The sequence below is a fragment of the Trichechus manatus genome, unplaced genomic scaffold (assembly GCF_000243295.1).
Source record: "Trichechus manatus latirostris isolate Lorelei unplaced genomic scaffold, TriManLat1.0 scaffold00117, whole genome shotgun sequence".
Classification (NCBI taxonomy): Eukaryota; Metazoa; Chordata; class Mammalia; order Sirenia; family Trichechidae; genus Trichechus; species Trichechus manatus.
This window is the reverse complement of record NW_004444053.1, coordinates 7,887,911-7,909,055: the sequence shown is the minus strand read 5'-3', so window position 1 is coordinate 7,909,055 and position 21,145 is coordinate 7,887,911. Positions and strand designations below refer to the sequence as shown.

Below are 21,145 nucleotides of genomic sequence, written 5' to 3'. Positions count from 1 at the left end.
TGGCTCTGCCACTGGCCACTCCGTGACTTTGAGCTGCTTCATTTCTCTCTCGGCCTTAGGTTTCTCATGTAAAGGGGGAGTAATAATAGAGCCTATGTCACAGAGTCTCTGTAAAGAATCAGTGTGATAAGTTCCTACAAAACAAAGTACCAGGCACGTTGCAAGGGTTGGTTAAATGGCAGCAGTGCTGCTAAATCCTGCTCACCAGAGCCACCACTGCCCTGCGCACGCTGAGACTCGGTAAATACTTGTAAAACAAATGAAGGAGCTTCTCTTGATTTCTTTTTGCACCCTGACTGTGCAAGCAAATAACAAAATATCTGACTCACTGTCTCACTTTTGAAAACAAAACCACTTCTGTGGGTGTGGTGTAGACTTGGCGCATTCACATTACTGGGTTACGACAAAGGTGCTGTTGGCATTACTCTGACATGTCTAAAAGTAGGGTGCGTAGTGTGATTGACTGCAAAGGATTGCTAGTTTTATGAAATACATATATTATTTTCACAATCTTATATTACACAGCCGAGAAACCTACAATGCGCTTACTAATTGGTTAACAGATGCCAGAATGCTAGCAAGTCAAAACATTGTGATCATCCTCTGTGGAAACAAGAAGGATCTGGATGCAGATCGTGAAGTTACTTTCTTAGAAGCCTCCAGATTTGCTCAGGAAAATGGCAAGTGACCTTTTACTTCTCATTTCTTTTCAAATGGCAGTTTTAGGGGTAATAACATTTCTCTGAATTTTAAACATGTATTGGAGTTTCAAGATTAAATTTTGTTTAGGACATGTGGAACTTGGAATTATCTTCCCTATAAATTTAGACTTCTTTAGCATCTCTTCAGTATATTTGCATCCTGTCTATAAAAGTAACTATAATGATAAAAACAAATATATTACTATCCAGTTACAGATCTTTGAATATTAGGAGTCTCGAGTTAAAGTGAAATTTATAACAATCATTTTAAAAGGATCAAACCAGATGACATTATCTTTTTTCAATGTAATTTGAAGCAAAGTTGGTGAAATTTCGAGCTTATTTGCTTTATTTACATTAAATTTAAGTCATTTGATTATAGGGGCCTTTGAAACTACTGTGTATTTCCATATAGAATACGTAAGAATGCCACAAAGTTAATGGTTACTTACAGATAACGGAATGATAAAAATTCAAACATTTTAAATAACTAATTTTTAGACCCAGTCAAGAACTAGAATATCCTAATAGCAGTAGTCAGTTGGACTCTAGGGCTACTAAATTATATTTTTACAAGTTGTCTAGTTTTCTGCTAGGAAATAAATGTGAGAGAAAAACGTAAGTCTTATGAGGGTTCGTAAAGAAGCTGTTTAGAAATATAAAAAAGCATAGAATGTTGAAGCTCCAGAAGAATTTAGATGTCACTAATTGAACCTCATCTTTACAAGCAAGGAAACAACAGGCTAGAGAGGTTGTGGTTTGCCTGAGATAGCAAGCAGAACAGCTTTTCTGCTGGGATTTGTAACCACCCCGGTGGATAAGAAAAGTATTAATTCATAGAAGACTTCTTCAAGGTCGAAATGACAAGCAGACAAACGAACGAAATCCCAAAGTGTATATACTCTTAGTCGTATTTGTGGTGATATACAGATTATTTGGAGAGGGAAATGGCTATCTCAAATCAGCAACTTGGCTGTTTTTATCAGCCTACCCCCTTATTGAATTGAGGTAACTCAGAATGTGAAAGTTTTACTTATTCAGTTTCTTAAGCAGATTTAAGTGCTAGCATAAGATAAAAATTCCTTTCAGAAACAACCTAGGTGTCCATCAACAGATAAATGGATAAACAAATTATAGTATATTCACACAATGGAATACTACACAATAATAAAGCACAATGATAAATCCATGAAACATAACATGGATGAATCTGGAAGGCATTATGCTGAGTGAAATCAGTCAGTCACAAAAGGACAATTATTGTAGGAGACTACTATTATAAGAACTCAAGAAAAGGTTTAAACACAGAAGAAAACATTCTTTGATGGTTATGAGGGTGGGGATGGAGGGAGAGGGGTATTCACTAACTAGATAGTAGACAAGAATTATCTTAGGTGAAGGGAGGGACACAACAGGGGAAGTCAGCACAACTGGACTAAACCAAAAGCTAAGAAGTTTCCTGAATACAGCCAAACCACTTTGAGGGACAGAGTAGCAGGGGCGGGGGTCTGGAGACCATGATTTCGGGGATATCTAGGTCAGTTGGCATAACAAAGTTTATTAAGAAAATGTTCTGCATCCCACTTTAGTGGGTGAGTGGCATCTGGGGTCTTCAGAACTAGCAAGTGGCCATTTAAGATGCATCAGTTGGTCCCAACCCACCTGAAGTAAAGGAGAATGAAGAATACCAAAGACATAAGGAAAATATTAGCCCAGGAGACAAAAAGGGCCACATAAACCAGAGACTCCATCAGCCTGAGACCAGAAGAACTAGATGGTGCCCAGCTACCACCAGTGACTGCCCTGACAGGGAACACAACAGAGGGTCCCTAAGGGAACAAAACAAAAGTGGGATGCAGAACTCAAATTCACGTAAAAAGACCAGACTTAATGGTCTGACCAAGACTGGAGGAACCCCAGAAGACATGGTCCCTGGGCCCTCTGTTAACTCAGAACTAAAACCATTCCTGAAGCCAACTCTTCAGATAAAGATTAGACTGGACTATAAGATATGTAATGATACTCGTGAAGAGTGTGCTTCTTAGTTCAAGTAGATACACATGACTAAATGGGCAGCTCCTGTCTGGAGGCGAGATGAGAAGGCAGAAAGGAACAGGAGCTGGTTGAATGGACATGGGGAGTTCGAAGTGAAAAGGAGGAGTGTGCTGTCACATTATAGGGATAGCAGCTATATGTGCATAAATTTTTTTTATGAGAAACTAACACAATAAAGAAACTACTTTCAGAAAAGGGTTAGAATTCTAACATTAAAAAAAAATGTTGCCATATATTCATTTCATATTCACAGAAATACATGTTTTAGGTCATAAATTTCATTTAACTTGCTATTTTAAGAGAATATTAAATAAATTTTTAGTCGCTCAAAAATTGTGATCATCTTGTAAATATGGCTGTTTTGTTTGATGTCAATTTTAGAGCTGATGTTTCTGGAAACGAGTGCACTAACAGGAGAAAATGTAGAAGAGGCCTTTGTGCAGTGCGCGAGAAAAATACTTAACAAAATTGAGTCAGGTAAAAGGCTTTCCATCACTGCTTCATATTTTCAGGGGTGATTTGGTCAAAAAATATCCTCTCTACATCTGCCAACCTAAAATTGTCATTTATTAATTTGATGGTCATGGTCATGTAATTGTAATGAAAACCTGCCCATCCTACCATGTGATTACCACACCCCAGCCATGAAAAGGGATAAATAAACCAGTTGAATTGTGGGTGGGTCATCAAAGTTTTAGATCGTGTGTGTTTTTAGAACCACAGCCTTTTTTGGATTTGTCACTTAAAGCAAGAAAAAAGTGTGGCTTTGTTCACTCTCTTTCAATAGCATACTTACTCTGTTAAACTAGTTGTCATCTGCAGTGCCTAAGGAATCATTTATATGATGTTGAAGCAATTATGAATAAATTGTGTAATGTTGGTAGATGCAGGTTGGGGCCATCATTGAGCTATGCAATCAAGTGTTAATTCTTAGTTCTGAAGCTGCCTGGTCATGCCTAACTTGTAATCTGTCTTGTTACGGTTGTATTTGTTGCTTTAGTAAAATTAAAGTAACCCTTAATTTAGGCAGCTGACAAACTACTATGTAGTTGTTGTTTATTAGATTTTTATTTAAATACCAAAATTACAGGTTGACATTCACCTTTTAGTCAATTCATTGAACTATCTGAGTGCTTATTATTTGTTAAGCACTAAGATACCAAAAAGAATAAATCACTGTCTTTTATGGGAGACAATCAAAAAATAATTATAATGTGGTGTGATAGATTCAGTAATTGAGAGATGCACAGGATCCAAAGAAGTGGAAGCTAGCCCAGCCATGGGAGTGGAGAGGGTGTCAGGGAGGACTCCCAGGAGGGGGTGATGACTGAGCATGACGTTTTAAAATACAAGGAAGAGTAAGTAGATCAAGGGAGTGGGGAGGAGAGCACGTGAGCAGAGGGGACATCATGAGTTGAGACTGAGAGATGACAAAGTTTGAAGTTACTAGAACAGGAAAGGAAGGCAGGGGATAGCAGGAGAAAAGATTAAAGAAGGGCAGGAGCCAGGTTGCATTCCCCATCTAGGAGCTGGAACTTTATCTTGTCAGTTACTGATCCTCATCTGGCTGTACCTGGGGTCACCTGGGATGCATTAGAAAACTCCGCCATCGGAGATTCTGAATTAATTGATATAGAGTATGGCCCAGACCTCAGCCTTTATAAAAGCTCTCCAATGTGATTCTGATGGTCATCCAAGATTGAGAATCACTGCTGAAGGGGGTGGGAAGCCATTCAAGGGAGGTAAGCAGTGGAGTGATGTGGTCAGGTTGTGACTTAAAATGAGGCATATATGTAGGTGTCTATGTTGAGGACAGACTGAAGGGAAAACAGGGCTGTAGGCCAGATACCAATTAAGGTGTTTTTGAGTAAACCAAGTAAAAGATGACTGATTAAAGCTTTAACAAGGATGTAGAAGTACAGATGAATCTAAAAAATAGGTAGTAACATCAGTAGGAAAGGACAGTTGATTGGGGGGAGAGTGTCAGGAAATGAGGAGGAGCCAAGGATAACTTGTAGATGTCATACTAGGTATCTAGATAAAGAGACACCATTGATGCAGAAGGAAGTGTTGCGTTTGCAGTAACACTGGAGCATCCATATGCAGTTACCTCATAAGCTTTGGGGGAAATTCTGGGCTGGCAATATAAATGTGGCAGTCATCAGTATATCGGAATAGTTGCAACTATGAGAAGGAATGTGATCACCCAGAGTCTAGAGGGAGAAGAGCAATGGATCAAGGACAAAAACCTGGAGAAGACCAGCATTTAAGGATGAGCGGAGGAAGAGGAGCCTATGAAAGAGAGACAGAAGGAGATGGTCAGAGGTGTGTAAAGAGAACCAGGAGAAAAACAGGTGTTATTTAAGCCAAAATTTTAAGAGCCTCAAAGGGGAGAGTTCGTTATCGAATGCAATAGAAGTCCAATAAGCTAAAAACTGAGCTGAAAAATATCGACTGGGGTGGACCACAGGACATCATTGGTCATCTTTATCAAAAACAATTCCAGTGGAAATACGAAGGTAGAAGAGAGATCACCATCAGTCAAGGAACAGGTTTGTTATTGGAGTCATCTCCAACTCATGGCGACCTTGCGTATAACAGAATGAAACATGGTCGTTAGTCATTAGTATGTGTGAGTCCGTTGTTGGAGCTATTGTGTCATTTCATCTCATGGAGGATTTTCCTCATTTTCACTGACCCTCTGCTTTACCAAACATGATGTCCCTTTCTAACAATCAGACTTTCCTGATAACATGTCCAAAGTAAGGGAGTTGAAGTCTTGCCATCCACGCTTCCAAGAGACATTCTTGTTGTATTTCTTCTAAGACTAATATTTTATTCTTTTGGAAGTCCACAGTATATTTATTATTCTTCAACAACACTGCAGTTTGAATGCATCAGTTCTTCTGTCTTCCTTTTTCATTATAACACGGTTAATTTAACGAAGGGTTTGGGGGATGAAAGAAATTTTAGCATGTTTAAATGTTGAGAGACAGAGAGGGGAAGGATAAAGGAGAGAAGGATCAGAGAGGGGAAGACAGAGACAAAATAGGGAACTTGGTGAGGTAGAAGGGAAGGAAGGTCAAGGGTCCAGATGGAACGGTTGGATCCCTACAGGACAGTACATCCTTTTGTATTTTTTCAGTCTGAAAACGAAAATAAATTTACTGAACTTGGTACAAGAAATGTTATTTTTGAAGATTCTGTAGTCTTTAGCATTACAGTTGGTTTAGTATTATTATTAAGCATGAGCTTTTATTTAAGTTACCTTACTGCTTTTCTATTTCATCTGAATACAGATATAAGTTGACTCATTAAAACCTTTCAAGATATATTTCTTATGAGATAATCAAAATCATAATTATATCTAAGTGTGAAAATATAAAAGTATAAGTTAGGATTCTTAAATAGTACTTTTTTATTTAAAATATTTAAATAGGCAGTACATTCACATGATTGAAAAGCCACTGTTTCTCCCCCTCATTGTGTGTGTGTGTTTGTGTGTGTATGAAATGTATAATATAATATCCCACTGTGTATATTACCATCATTGATTCAACCAGTCTACTTTAGACATTTGGGTTATTGCCAATGTTTTGCTATTACAAACAATACTACAATAAATGACCTGTTATATCATTTTACATATGTATGAATCTGCTGTGGGATAAATTCTCAGAAGTGGAACTGCTTGCTCAAAGAACACATGTATCTGAATTTAGATAGTTTGTCAGATTGCCTCCTATCAGGGTTGTAGCAGTTTATGATCACACTAGTGAAGAATGAAAGTGCCTGTTTACTAAAACCATGCCAACAGAGTGTATTGTCATCCATGGATTTTTGCCAGTCTGATAAGTGAAAAATGATGTCTCTGTAGTTTTAATTAATTTTAAATTATTTTTGTATATAGTCACATAATTCCAGTTACAAAAAAGGACAAAAGCATATACAGTGCACAGTTACCCTTCATCACCACCCCTTCCCTGCCCCCTAACCACTCAGAACCCTTGAAGTCAACCATTATTATCAGTTCTTTATATATCCTCCCAGAGGCACATGTATGTATGTATGTATGTATAGTGTTTCCTCTTTTGAAAACGATGGCATGTGTACACAGTGCTCTGTACCTTTATTTTGCTTAATATATTTTGGAGATCGCAGAAACATAAAAACTTTTTTTTAATGAATACTTGACTGGTCCTCAGGTGAGCTGGATCCAGAAAGAATGGGCTCAGGTATCCAGTATGGAGATGCTGCCTTGAGACAGCTCCGGTCCCCGCGTCGAGCACAGGCCCAGAGTGCCCAAGAATGTGGTTGTTAAAGATCAGCACGGGGCAAACGAGGTGGGTGCTGGGAGTTCGCAGTGTCTGTTTGCCTTTCTGATGTTGTGCTCTTCTCTCTCTTTTTTTAAATACACTAATTCCTCACATGGGTAACTATAGAAGCTATGTTACAGCTTTTTGCAAGTACATTATGAAAAATAGACGTGACAGTATAATTTAAAAATAGATGTTCTGATTGAAAGTATTTAAATGACATAGGAAATTCTTAGACTTTTGTTGAGAAAGAAAGGAAGGGCAGTTGTTGATGGGAGTGGTTGAGATGGAGATTCTTTTGCTATTATGTCAATGAGAAGATTTCCGTGGGTTAATTAAAGTCTAAATGGATGTGCCTCTTCTAAAATAGAAAGCTCATTTATAAAATTCGCAAAGGGAGATTTTTAATTTTTTAAAGCTCCTTTTTTCCCCTTTGACCACAGTGGACTTGTTTGTAGCCAACATTATCTAGTAAGCGTAGGTGTAAGTAGTAAAGAAAAGACAGTCGTATTCTCTAATTCCCTTTGAACTGTCAGCTGTACTTATGTTTGTGTTTGTAATTATGCATGTTTCTAAATTGTTCTTAATTTTTTTTAGGTGTACATACAGTGGTATTTGGGACACAATTGTTGGAGCTTGAAGAACCTGAAGCTTTTTTACCACCATCTTTATCTACTCTATACAAAAGTAGATCCTTGTGGGAAAAAAAATAATTGGGATATTATGGAAGCTAGTAGTCATGGCACAGCAAACTGTATAATAAATCTAACTCAATGGACAATACCATTAAATGTACACATGTATGTAAAAATTTTCTGTTCCACATTTTCCCTTTCACCTTTAGCTTGAAACGTGGCTATGTACTGTATATATTCTGGCCCACAGCATGTCTCCACAGCATGGTGTATGATGTATGATATAATGGAATGTTGCACTAAATGCAGTTTAATATTTTTTTAAATCATATGAACTAAAATTTGTTAATTGTGAGGTGTGCTTTTATCATCATGTCAGTTATATTGCAAAATTTGGTTGTTCTTATGACCTGATATTCAGAGATTCTGGCATTGATGGCCAGTGCATTTCTTATTTAATTCTACATGGTGTTTACTTGAAATACTAGATCAGTAGTTATTCACTAACATACGGAAATAAAATGAAAAATGGAGTTTTTTTTTTTCAGTTAACTTTACATTGTCCAGCTCTCGCTTGCTTTCAGAGTATCTTCATCCAGGTCAGTTCAGGAAATACATGTTGGATATTGAGTACCTGCCCTGTTCTGGGTGCTGTGATCAATGCTGAGGGCTCTAATACCTTTGACCAAGCTTAGTAGGCAGCCTCAGCTGTTGATGAAATGCGATAGACTGCTTAACTTGGGGCTGCTCAGCTGTTTGCAGTTTGCTGATCTGTCTGGCTCCCTGCTAGAAAATACATTGTCTGCTCTCACGCTTTTTCTGGTATTCAGTTTCATAGCATCACTGCCTCTTTTTCAAATCTTTTATTGTTTTGTGTTCATTTTAAAGCTACTACATCAAGTTAAAATTAAAAAGACATCAGTCATTAAGCAATTTCTTTATAAGTTTCACTGAATCCTTAAATGCCTTATTTGCACTTACCAAGTTGACATGTTTTTAATTCATATAGGCTATATTGAAATATGGAGCCCTGGTAGCACAGTGGTTAAGAGCTCGGCTGCTAACCAAAAGGTCAGCAGTTCGAATCCACCAGCTGCTCCTCAGAAACTCTATGGGACAGTTCTCCTCGGTCCTGTAGGGTCACTGTGAGTCAGAATCGACTTGATGGCAACGGGTTATATTGAAATATATATTATGAAGACTTATTCTAATATTTTAAAATATTAATACAAAAAATATAAAATGGAACTATTTTTTTTAAATTGTGCTTTAAGTAAAAGTTTACAATTCAAGTTAGTCTCTCACACAAAAATCTATACATACATTGTTATGTGACCCTAGTTGCTCTCCCTGTACTGTGACAGCACGCTCCTCCTTTCCACCCCGGATTTCCTGTGTCCATTCAACCAGCTCCTGACCCTCTCTGCCTTCTCATCTCACCTCTGGACAGGAGCTGCCCATTTAGTCTCATTTATCTACTTGAACTAGAAGCACACTCTTCACAATTATCATTTTATGTCAATGGAACTAGTCTTTAGAGTTGAAATGCAATATTAAGTCCAAAAGCTTAAAAAATACTTCTCTTCATGTTATGTGTGTTCTTCCACTGTGGCTTTTTCTTAGATGGTAGCTGCAAACTGGTAAATTTACCCAACTTTTAGTTAGAGGCTGCCTGTTGCTTTTGTTGTTGTTTTGTTTTAATCAACAGTCAGAGCACAGAGGCTCATATAAACTCTGAGATGGGACTTTGATAAAAATATCAGTATGTATCTGTTTAAATTTTTTTTTATGCCTTGAATATTTTCTTTTGAAAAGTTAGAATCTAAGCAAATTCTCAGACTGAACTACTTCTTGGACCTCACTGGAAGAATTTTTCATTTAATGCCTCATTTACGATAGTTTTGTCAGCTACTCATTTCTGAACAGATTTTTGCATGAAATAGGAGCATGTCTATTCTAACAGAAGTAAGGATTTATAAAAATGAGATAAATTTAAATCTGGTTTATAAATGAGCCTTTTAGTTAAACCACAGGTACCACATACCTTCCATATCCTTTGATCAAACCATGATGGTTGTTAATCAGGGCTCTTCCCTTTAGGAACAGTGAAGAAGTGAGGTAATTTGGTCTTGGTGAGTCTAGTAACAAATGTAATGTATACATTTCCTGTTACTTTTTTAAGTTTTCAGGAAGCTCTTAATTTACATTTCTAGAAAAGTAATTTTTCAGTCTTCCCAGAAAAAAATTGTAAAGTTCATTTAGACTTGAAATTGTAATCTGTTCTTTTTTACAATCCAGCATTTAAGTGAAAATGAGAACATCACAATTTGGGAATCTGTAATGGTTTTGTAAGGAGCCCTGACTGCTAACCAAAAGGTCAGTGTTTCAAACCCACCAGCTGCTCCTTGGGAAAAAGATGTAGCAATCTGCTTCCATAAAGATTACAGCCTTGGAAACCCTATGGGGCAGTTCTGCTCTGTCCTATAGGGTCACTATGAGTTGGAATCTACTCGATGGCAACTTTTTTTTGTTTGTTTTAATGGTTTTGTTGAAAACGTTACTTGTGGCCTGTTGAAATTTTTGTGAGTTGTTGAAATCTTTACAAACATTGATTCCTAGCTAATTAATACTATTATTCGGAGTAAAGAACCTGATGGTAAAATTAGAAACCTAGATGGTGTGTAATCCATACTGTGACACAGTAAATGGTTCTTCATTTTCTGTCATTTTTGCCCTCTTTTGGAAACCCTGGTGGCATAGTGGTTAAGTGCTATGGCTGCTAACCAAAAGGGTGGCAGTTCGGATCCACCAGGCGCTCCTTGGAAACTATGGTGCAGTTCTGCTCTGTCCTATAGGGTCGCTATGAGTCGGAATCAACTCGATGGCACCGGATTTGGTTTTGTTTGTTTTGCCCTCTATTTGGAGGAGAGAATTGGAGGGGGTTAAACACCTGTGATTTTTAATATTTTTGTACCAGTTGTGAGTCTCTTTACCAATCTGTCCATGTACATGTAATCTGAGCTTGTCCCAGTTGTTACTTGTTATTTCCTAATTGTATTAACTTCCCTAAAATTGTTTTAGGAATTTATCTGAGAACACTAGACTTACCAGTTTCAGTAACACGAAAGTAAGGCAGAGCCATCGCTTGCTAAGGCTAGATAATACTGCGTACTGGTAGAAAGTCATATGATTAGGGAATCTTTTTTTTTTTTAATAGTATTTATGTAGTTTTACATTTTGTATTATGGAAATTTTCAAACATACACAGAAAATAGTAGTACAATGAACCACTAGATCAGCTAGCTACACCAATTACCAACATTATGCCAATCTTGTTCTAGCTTCACCTCTTGTTTTATGCTGTAGTATTTTAAGGTATCCAAGACATGTCATTTTACCCAAAAATTGTTCAGTATGCATCTCCAGCTAGTAAGAATTTATTTATTTTTTTAATTTTTACATAATCACCATACCAGTGGAACCTTTTTTTTCAAGACATTGTTAAAAAGCCAAGAATGATTATGTTTTATCTTAGTCATACATTTATCTGACATACATTGAAAACGTGAAGTGCACTTCTCTGGTATAGCACCGGAGGAGGTGATGCCCCAGCACGTGGCTAGTTGCCTGCCCAGGGCAACCTTCCGTGGGGCTCAGGGCAGCCAGCCTCCCAGCCACAGCCGCCAGCTTTAGGGGTCGGTGCCCATCTAGCTGGTGGTTGAATGTTCTGAATATCCCCCCTGCCAGTGCAGGACACAAGGTCTGCTTAATTTAAATCATCTCAGCATGTCTATATACTGTTCCAAAGAATCTGTTTTATTGTAAAGAAAACATTTCACTCTGACTGCATGACCTTGGGAGCCTTCTGTAACCAGGCTTGAGGCGGGAGTTGAGGCGCATCATCAGCTTACTGACCACAGTGTATTTCTTCCCGCTGGAGGACGTTGTCACTAGACTGCTACAGGAAACTGAATGAAAAGCAATATAAGCCTGTGCTCTACCAACATCTTTTCTCTAACTTCTTGATTTAAAGTGTAATTTTTTATTTTAAAGACAACTAGAATGAAGAAAAACAAACTTGTTAAATTTCTGAGGATTTTACATTCCAAAATATCGTGGAAACAATTATGTTTACTAAATATTAAGGGCCAACTAATATGTACAAGGGTAAAATGCTAAGTTCTGTATGTTTGGTGGGAAGCCCTCAAATAACTTTATGTTGAATGGGAAATTTTATAATATGATTAATTCAGGGTAAGTTACCACATTATTCCCTTTTCCAGAAAGATCAGCATATCCGTTTCTGTGGCCCTAAATGTATGTACCAAGCTCTCGTACTATCCCGTTTCCTGAGGAAAATGGTGCTTTTATAGGATATTTACATGCAGTTCTCCAAATGCTCCCTTGCTTTCTCATTGCCTCTGTGTCTTTGCACGGACTTTACTTCCTTCTCCTGCAGTGCACCCAGCCTGCTCCCAAGTCCGGCAGGCTGAAGTCCTAGTGTCCAACAGGCGCACATAAAGCCTCTCTGTTACCAAGCCTTTCTAGCCACCCCCACCACTGACGTACATACGCAGGCACATTGCTCCCTGAGTTCACTGTACTAACCACTCTTTTGGTATTGATCACATTGATCTATATATTGTCCTTATATAGATACATGACTTCTTTACTAGGCTGAGACCTCTGTGCCCAGTGCCTGGAACATAGAGGTGTTCAAATGTTTATAGAAAGGACAGATGACCACAGAGGCTATTGTCCCCAAGTCTTTCTCAGTAGAATCAGTGTCTTGGAACTGGAACAGTACCTGGATATTACTAGTTCAGCTATCCACAGCAAGAGCCCTTTTCTGCAAAATCCCCAGTAGGTGGTCTGGCGATCCTGCTAAAAGCCTTCCTTCTATGGAGGCAGTTTGATAAGTCCCAGAGCAGCACGCTCCGTTTTTGAAATGTTGTCTACAAGTACATAGTTTCCCAATCATGTTATTTCCAGGATTGAGAGCTTTTAATGTTTAGGCTGCAAGTTCTGTTGTTTAGTATTTCTAGGGAATTCTGTGTGTTCTTAGTTGATTTCTTTCTACCCTTCACAGTACGGCCTATGGGCAGGCAAGTGCCCAGACTGCTGCATGCTCCATCTCAGCGTAATTTGCCAATGTAAAATTAGGAGGGTAAGGGCTATCATTGTTGTCGAAGAATATGGAATACACCATGGACTGCCAGAAGAAAGAAAAAATCAATCTTGGAAGAAGTACAGCCAGAGTGCTCCTTGGAAGCGAGGATGGTGAGACTTTGTCTCACGTACTTTGGACATGTTATTAGGAGGTACCAATCCCTGGAGAAGGACATCATGCTTGGTAGAGGGTCAGCAAAAAAGAGGAAGACCCTCAACAAGATGGATTGACACAGTGGCTGCAACAATAAAAAAAAAAAAAAAAAAGCCATTGTGAGGATGGCACAGGTCCTGGCAGTGTTTCGTTCTGTTGTACTTAGGGTCAGTATGAGTTGGAGATGACTCGTGGCACCTAACAAGGGCTGTCAGAAGCAATTGAGGATATAATTGTCTCTAAACCTCTGCTTTAAGGCCTAGGTGTGTGTCTTGTGTTCTAGGATAGTATGAGTTATACATGATTGAGGATAAAGTATGTCAAATCAATTCTGTTAATCACACATACTCGGTGACAACTGACCAGCCCTACGTGGGAGCAGCAGCCAGAGCTCTAATCACGTCTTGGAAACTTGGTAACTCTACCACATTTTCAAAGGAATATAGACATGGCGAGTAACAGTTTTACAACCCTAATTTTAAGACTAAATGATTACATCTAAAAGTTTTAAATTTTGTATTTTATATAGGTTGGTTGTCTATGTTTCTCCCTGATTCCAAATTGTGACAGTATCTGAGCAATGAGAAACACTTTTGTATCTGGAGGAACCCTGCTGTAAGGATGTCTACAGCCACCAAGCACACCTGTTCCCTGTTTCTGACCTCTTTTCCTCTTTTGAAAAATGTTTTATAGGAAAAATTACTACAACAATTTTTAATTTAACAAGCCCCTCATTTTCAATACTGTCAATTGAAATGTCTACAATAAAACTTTGAAGGAGTATAACTTTTTTAATAGCTTAAAGTATTCTCTCATTTAGCATCTCATTGAACCTTCAAAACAGCCCTTTGGTGACCTGCAAAGTGGGTATCACATATTGTGCCATTGCACAGCTGAGGGCCATGAGGTGGAGAGACCCAGCACCCGGCCCCAGGCCTCAGCTCGACGTGGGACATAGGCTAGTGTGGGCCGCGTGCGACTCACAGTGGAACCAGGCTAGGTGCTTGGGTTTATCGGACTCTTTTTCCTCAACATTTTATTAATGGAAATCTTGAACACACATGGTTATTGGAGTTTAAGATCTACAAACGGTTCTGATTTTAACTGGTAAGAGGTTTTTCCATTTTTAAAGTACTTTTAGTGCTAAGTTGTTAGAGGTGGGAACAATTGATTTCATCACTATAAAACCATGTTTTGTTTTTTAAAGTCATGAGCTTAATGGCTTGCTTTTTTGACCCTGCCTTCAATAGATTGAAAACATTACAAATTTAAAGTGCATGAATGAAAACGCATGCTAATTGGTTTACAGAACGCTTGTCAAAATTTGTCCTCTGCATTTAAAGCTGCCGAGTATGAAGTTGTGAGTTCAGTATTTCTTTTGTGAAGGTAAGGATTTGCTGAGGCTCTGTGCACGTGAGGCTGTTGCACGTGGCAGTGGGGAGGTTGTTCCCTTGCCTGCCACATCTAATGTGTGTATTTTGGCAACGTTCCTGTACTATATGCCAATAAACTATTGAACCAGGTTAGCTCTTACCTATGCTGCTTCTCATCTCAATTTATTTAACTTAGTCCTTGACCAAGAGTAGAAGGTAAAATCCATTTACTCAGGATTTTTCCCTTTATATGTAACTGTTACAGCCATCCTGTTTTTATCTCCAGGATTAATTTCAGCTGTAGCTAACCTGGTGCTTCAGACTTTTACCGTATGTAGTTACCTCTTAGGAACCACCTGAAATTTAGACAAAACCTGGTGTGTGTTTATAGGGTTTTCCATTCAGATGATGTTTTCCCGTGGTTGTCAAGTTTGTTTCATAACAGGGTGTCTGACATCTACTAGGAAGCATGTATCACAGGCCCGAGGCCGCCATGGAGAGAGTGTTAAGCTGAGCCAGATTGCGGTGCCATTGCCCTAGGAGAAGATGGTTGCTTCTAAGGGACCCCAGCAAGATGAGCCGCCCTCAGAGGCTGTCGACAGGAAGTAAGAGCTCGGTTTGCACTTCCCAAGATTCCTCTCAGACCAGAAAGCCTCAGGGAGACAGAGGAACTCCTCAAGTCATCTGACGTCCTGAAGCTTTAAAACAATGAAACAGACTGATGTAGTAATTGTCTCAGAAACTTGTCAACACCTAAGTCATAAGAACAATAAAAGTGTCCATGTTAATCTTTACAAGTTACCATTATCTCATAAGACCATCTTTCATAGTAAATCTAGTTTTTTGTTTTGTTTTTTTTTGGGGGGCGGGGGACATAAACCAAAAGCCAAACCCATTGGCATTGAGTCAATCCCGACTCATAGCAACCCGATAGGACAGAATAGAACTGCATAGAGATTCCAAGGAGCACCTAGCGAATTCGAACTGCTGACCTTTTGGTAGCAGCTGTAGCTCTTAACCCCTACACCACCAGGGTTTCCATTGGGAACATATGCACTTAAATTCAAGCAGCGTACATTGTGTCGCATTCTAAATACCCCTTCTCACAGGCAACCGGTTATTTGACATTCTGTACATCTGTAAGCACATTTAAAACAATGAAAGCCTAGTATTTTTCCATTTGTGTTTTAAGTATGCTTTAAGACTTCCTCAGAACTCCCCTGTAGGTCTAGCTCATTATCAGAGACAGGGTGATAAGAATTTACCACGATTTAGGCATTGCACTATGAGGCTGTTAACACTCCTATTCAGTATGTCTGCATACACAAATATGTCTAAAAGATTTTAGAAGTAGAATTGCTAAACAAAATAGATATTACTTTTTAATATTGATAAAGCCAAATTGTCCTCCAAAGAACCTGTACCAGTTTATACTCCCACTAACATAAGATGGAGCCCTGATGGCACAAAGGTTAAGCACTCAACTGCTAACTGAAAGGTTGGTGGTTCAACCCCACCCAGCAGCTCCACAGGAGAAAAACTTGGCGATCTACTTTCATAAAGATTACAGCCAATTATACTCTTTTAAGAACTACCTATATGGGATCAAATTGACAACAGCAACTTGAAGGATTAGATACGAACCTGAGGGAGGCATGAATTTATGTTAATGGGGGAGGAACAACTCAAAAAAGGAGGGTGAGAATGGCTGCACAACTCGAAGAATGTAATCAATGACTAAACGGTTTCAAGTGAAAACTGTTGAATTGACGTATGTTTTGCTGTGTATATTGTCAACAACAAGAAAATAAATTTTAAGAATTTAAAAAATATTACAGCCAAGAAAACCCTATAGGGCAGTTCTACTCTGTCACATGGGGTTGCTATGGGTTGGAATCAACTCATGGCACCCAGCAACAATACAATAAGAGGCCTATCTACTTAAACCCACAACATTGTTTAAAAAATTATTAAGATTCACATTTTATCTTTGTTAAATTTTAACTTTGGCCATGAATGTTAGGATAGTCATAAAAAGGTATTTTATTTTACAAATGGCGATCACACACTGGCTACAGAAGCATCGTTATTATAAAGTAAACCACCACAGGAAACCCCTGGGAATACCAGTCCCTGGTCTGGGAGGAAAGTCCACAACAGAACAAGTAAAAACAAGTATGTCAGCAGCCCTGACATACTTAAATAAGAGCTGGTTCTTTCAGAACACATTTGATGAGTTCCCAGCTGCTTTCTAAAACTGCTGTACTGTGTATTTTATTACTGGTGTAACAATTATGCTAAAATTAGTTTTATTCCTTGATAAAGGTTAGTCTTTTTCTTCCATCCTGCATCAAATGACTATCAAAAGGTTATTCTTTTTTAATAAAAATTAAGGATTTATGCCTCACTATCCAAAAATCTCAGAGTTTTAAATAGCATAGTATTTATTCTCCCAGGAGCACACTTCCCTGTGGATCAGCCTCCTGAGTAGTAATCCAGTACATGGGCTCTAAGAATATTTACTTATTATCAACCTGGTTTAGGAATCACACATCTTAGAATCTTTGGGTGGTGGGCTTATCTTAAAGAGTAGATATTTATTTTTTGTTCTGTTCTCTCCAATTTTTTTTTAATAGCTAGTAGATCCTTCTGGTTCAAAAATCAAAACAATATGAACAGCCTTCTGTCTGTAAAGCCTCTCACTTCCTCACCAGTTTAGTTTGTGTGTCCTTCCAGAGTTTCTTGATGCATTTTTTCTCTACACCTTCCTTAGGCAAAAGGTAACACACTACATACACTGTATCTTTTTTACACCTAAACGATATCTTAGCGCTCTTTCTATATGTCAGTACATTGAGAGATTTCTTTCCTACTAAGGCTGCGTAATGTTCCATTGTGTGGATATTCTATGGTTTGTTTAACCAGTTCCTTATTGATGAACACTTGAGTTACTACCAATTCTCTGGTTTCTTTGAGTTAATTCCAAGATGATTTGATAAATGATAGCATTTTTTTTCCATCATCAGAAAAAGTAATAACCTTCCATTTAGAAAATTTGATTGGGGGTGGGGAAGCGGGAACCAACGATGAGAAATGTGCAAGAACTTTTTGTTTAAAGCTGTACTGAAATAAATACAAGACCAACATCAGTGGAAACATACTATGTTTGGGCATAAAAAGATTCAATATTATAAAGATGTCAGTTCTCCACAAATCAGCAAATTCAATGCAGTTTAATAAAAGTCACAAACAGTTCTGAACAGACAACTCATTGAATTTGACAGCTCATTCTGAAGTTCACACAGGAAATAGCCAAGGAAAATGAAGAACAAGGGTGTGGGTGGGAAAGACTTGCCCCACCAGACATTAAAATACAAAATTTTGATAAACTGAAACCGTGCTATAAGTTTATATATAGACAAATTGATTATAGAAGAGCAGTGTCTAGAAACCTTCCTCTGTATCAATGGAATTTATGAAAAAAATCTTACTTTATCTAAGGATTCTTTAAGGAGTCCTAGTGGTGCAGTGGTTAAAGCACTTGGCTGCTAACCAAAAGGTCGGTGGTGGGAACCCACCAGTTGCTGGGGGGAGAAAGATGTGGCAGTCTGCTTCTGTAAAGATTAAAAAACCCATTGCCATCAAATCAATTCCAACTCATAGTGACTCTGTAGGACAGAGATGAACTGTCCCATAGGGTTTCCAAGGAGTGGGTGGTGGATTTGAACTGCTGATTTGTTGGTTAACAGCCTGAGCTCCTAACCACTGTGCCACCAGGGCTCCCAGTAAGGATTTCAGCCTTGGAAACCCTATGGGGCACTTCTACTCTGTCCTATAGGGTCGCTATGAGTCAGAATCAATGGGTTTGGTTTTTTGGTGTTTAAGGATTGTTTGATGAATGGTAAGTCCATTTGCTACCCATAGAGACTGGATGCCTACTTCATGTTCACAAAAAAAAATTAATCCCAGTTGATTAATGAGCTAAAAGCAAAAGGCAAGATTTATAAAAGCATTGGAGGAAGATACAGATTTTTATTTTATTTTTTATGATCTCTGGGTGAGTCATTCTAAAGGTGACACAAAATCCTGAATCTGTAAAGAAAAAATTTAATTTTCATTTTTACTATGAAAATTAATATTTTCTCATGACAAAAAAACAAAGTTATGCAATGGGCTATGAGAAAGTATTTGCAACATATTTAATTGATTACTACCAAAGGTATATAGAAGTCCTGACAAGTCAGTAGAAAAAAAGAAATCCACTAAAAAGGCACTGTACTTTCCCAAAATAATTTTCAAAGCAAAAGATGGGAAAAGCACTAACAGGTCATTCATAGAATAAATAAAGACGACTGATAAATATGAAAATGATGTTAACCTCACTAATAATCAGGGAAATATAAATTAACTACATTTTATTCTTCATATTGGTAATGTATTTCTTGCTAGAGGTTTATCAATTTTTTTTATCTTTTCAAAGAACCAGCTTTTGGTTTCATTAATTTTCTCTATTTTTGTTTCCAATTTTGATTTCTGCTCTACTTTTTCTTTCATTCTGCTTGATTTGGGTTTAGTTTGCTCATCCTTCTATAGTTTCTTAAATCAGAAGCTTAGATTATTGATCTGAGACAAGTGCCCACAAATTTTGAGATGTTGTGTTATTTCCCTTCAGTTTAAAATACTTTCTAATTTTTCTTGAGACCGCCTCAGTGACTGGTGGATTAACAGCACATTGTTTAATTTCCAAGCAATTTGAGATTTTCCTGTTGTCTTTCTGTTAACTGATTTCTAATTTAATACATTATGGTCAGACAACATACGTTGTATGATTTCAGTTATTTTACATTTGTCAAGGTTTATTTTATAAACCAGGATACATTGCACTTGAAGGAACGTGTATGCTGTTGTTGTTGGGTGGAGTTTTCTATAAATGTCAGAGCCATTTAATTGATAGTGGTGTTCAGTTCTTCTATATTCTTGCTGATTTTCTGCCTACTAGTTCTGTTACTGATGGAAGTGTTGAAATCAACTATAATTGTGAATTTGTCTATTTCTCTTTTCAGCTTTGTCAGATTTGCTTTGTATATTTTGAAGCTCTGTTGCTACATACACATTTGAGAATGTACATCTTCTTGGTGAATTGACCCTTTTTTCAATATACTAAAAACAAACCCATTGCCATTAAGTCAGTGCCAACTCATGGCAACCTCATGTGTGACAGAATAGAACTCCATAGGGTTTTCTTGGCTGTAATCTTCACAGGATATTGCCAGGTCTTTCTTTCGCAATGCTGCTGGGTGGGTTCGAGGTTAGCAGTCAAGCACAAACCATTTGTGCCACCTAGGGACCCTTTTTATCAATACATAATGTCCAATTTTATCCCTGGTAATTTCCTTTGCTCTGAAGTCAACTTTGTCTTTTATTAATACAACCACTACAGCTTTATTTTTAAATTGTTTGCATGGTATAACTTTTTCCATTATTCCACTATCAACCTACTTATATGATTATATTTGAAATAAGTTTCTAGAAGACATATAGTTGGATCATGGTTTTCTTTTAATCCATTCTGACAATCTGTTTTAATTGGTGTTTACATCATTTATATTTAATGTAATTAGTTTCCCCTTTCCTGCCTTCTTTGGGTAATTTGAACTGTCTTTAGTGTTCAGTTTTAATTTATTGTGATTTTGACTATATCTTTTTGTATAATTGAGGAATTACAAAGTACTTACATTTTACAGTCTATTTAAATCCATTCTTTTTATCACTTCAGTTGGAATGTTGAAATCTTACCATCATGTAGATCCCTCTATTCCCCCCACCTTTATGCTCTATTTTCTTATATAACACATCTACATAACCTTGCTTGCGGAAAGTGAAGAGGACTTGAAGCACTTACTGCTATAAGCCTTCAGTATGGATTACACCTCTACATAAAGAAAACATAAATCTTCACAACTGGACCAATAAGCAACATCATGATAAATGGAGAAAAGATTGAGGTTGTCAATGATTTCATTTTACTTGTATCCACAATCAACATCCACGGGAGCAGCAGTCAGGAAATCAAACGATGTGTTGCATTGAGCAGATCTGCTGCAAAAGAGCTCTTTAAAGTGTTGAAAGGCAAAGAAGTCACTTTAAGGGTTAAGGTGCGCCCAACTCAAGCCATGATACTTTCAATTGCCTCATATGCATGGGAAAGCTGGTCAAAGAATAAGAAAGACCAAAGAAGAATTGACACCTTTCAATTATGGTGTCGGCAAAGAACATTGAATATACCACGGACTGCCAGAAGGACAAACAAATCTGTCTTGGAAGAAGTACAGCCAGAATGCTCCTTAGAAGCAAGAATGGCGAAACTTCACGTCAAGTACTTTGGACATGCTATCAGGAGGGATCAGTCCCTGGAGAAGGACATCATGCTTAGTAGAGTGGAGAGTCAGCCAAAAAAGAAGACCCTCAATGAGATGGACTGACACAGTGGCTGCAACAAAGAGCTCAAGCATAACGATTGTGAGGATGGCGCAGGACCAGTCAGTGTTTCGTTCTGTTGTACGTAGCGTTACTATGAGTCAGAACCATTGAACAGCAACTAACACCACCACCACATTCATTGAAAACCCCATCAGACAATGTTATATTTTTTGCTTTCAGTCATCAAATATGTTGTAAAGAACTGTTCTATTAAACCAGATATATAACATTTCTTTGCTGATTCTTCATTCCTGATGCTCCA

The 21,145-nt window shown here is 37.9% G+C and overlaps 2 protein-coding genes across 6 annotated transcripts in view; both read left to right on the top strand.

Moving 5' to 3' along the window:
* The window catches only part of RAB4A (RAB4A, member RAS oncogene family), a 68,066-nt gene extending 55,045 nt beyond the window's left edge, over nt 1-13,021 (top strand). Inside the window, exons 5-10 of one of the 5 annotated variants that reach the window (XR_002825263.1) lie at nt 526-680; nt 3,138-3,233; nt 6,962-7,099; nt 7,670-7,872; nt 8,256-8,306; nt 10,006-10,997. Coding sequence is in view for 2 of the 5 variants with exons in the window: in XM_004384123.3 (XP_004384180.1) it covers nt 526-680; nt 3,138-3,233; nt 6,962-7,077 (367 nt within the window). In the remaining 3 variants the exon portion in view is untranslated. Of the gene's footprint in view, nt 1-525; nt 681-3,137; nt 3,234-6,961; nt 7,100-7,669; nt 8,825-10,005; nt 10,998-12,796 lie in introns of those variants that run through there. The other 4 variants (XR_002825264.1, XR_002825262.1, XM_004384123.3 and 1 more) reach the window with 4 other exon arrangements.
* On the top strand, nt 9,495-10,997 carry LOC105756684 (protein SPHAR; the record flags this gene model as incomplete). Its single annotated transcript, XM_012557748.2, is given in 1 exon segment — nt 9,495-10,997. A coding segment is annotated over 1 exon segment (135 nt), but the record flags the coding sequence as incomplete, so codon positions are not given.
* Nucleotides 13,022-21,145: the final 8,124 nt, after the last annotated feature.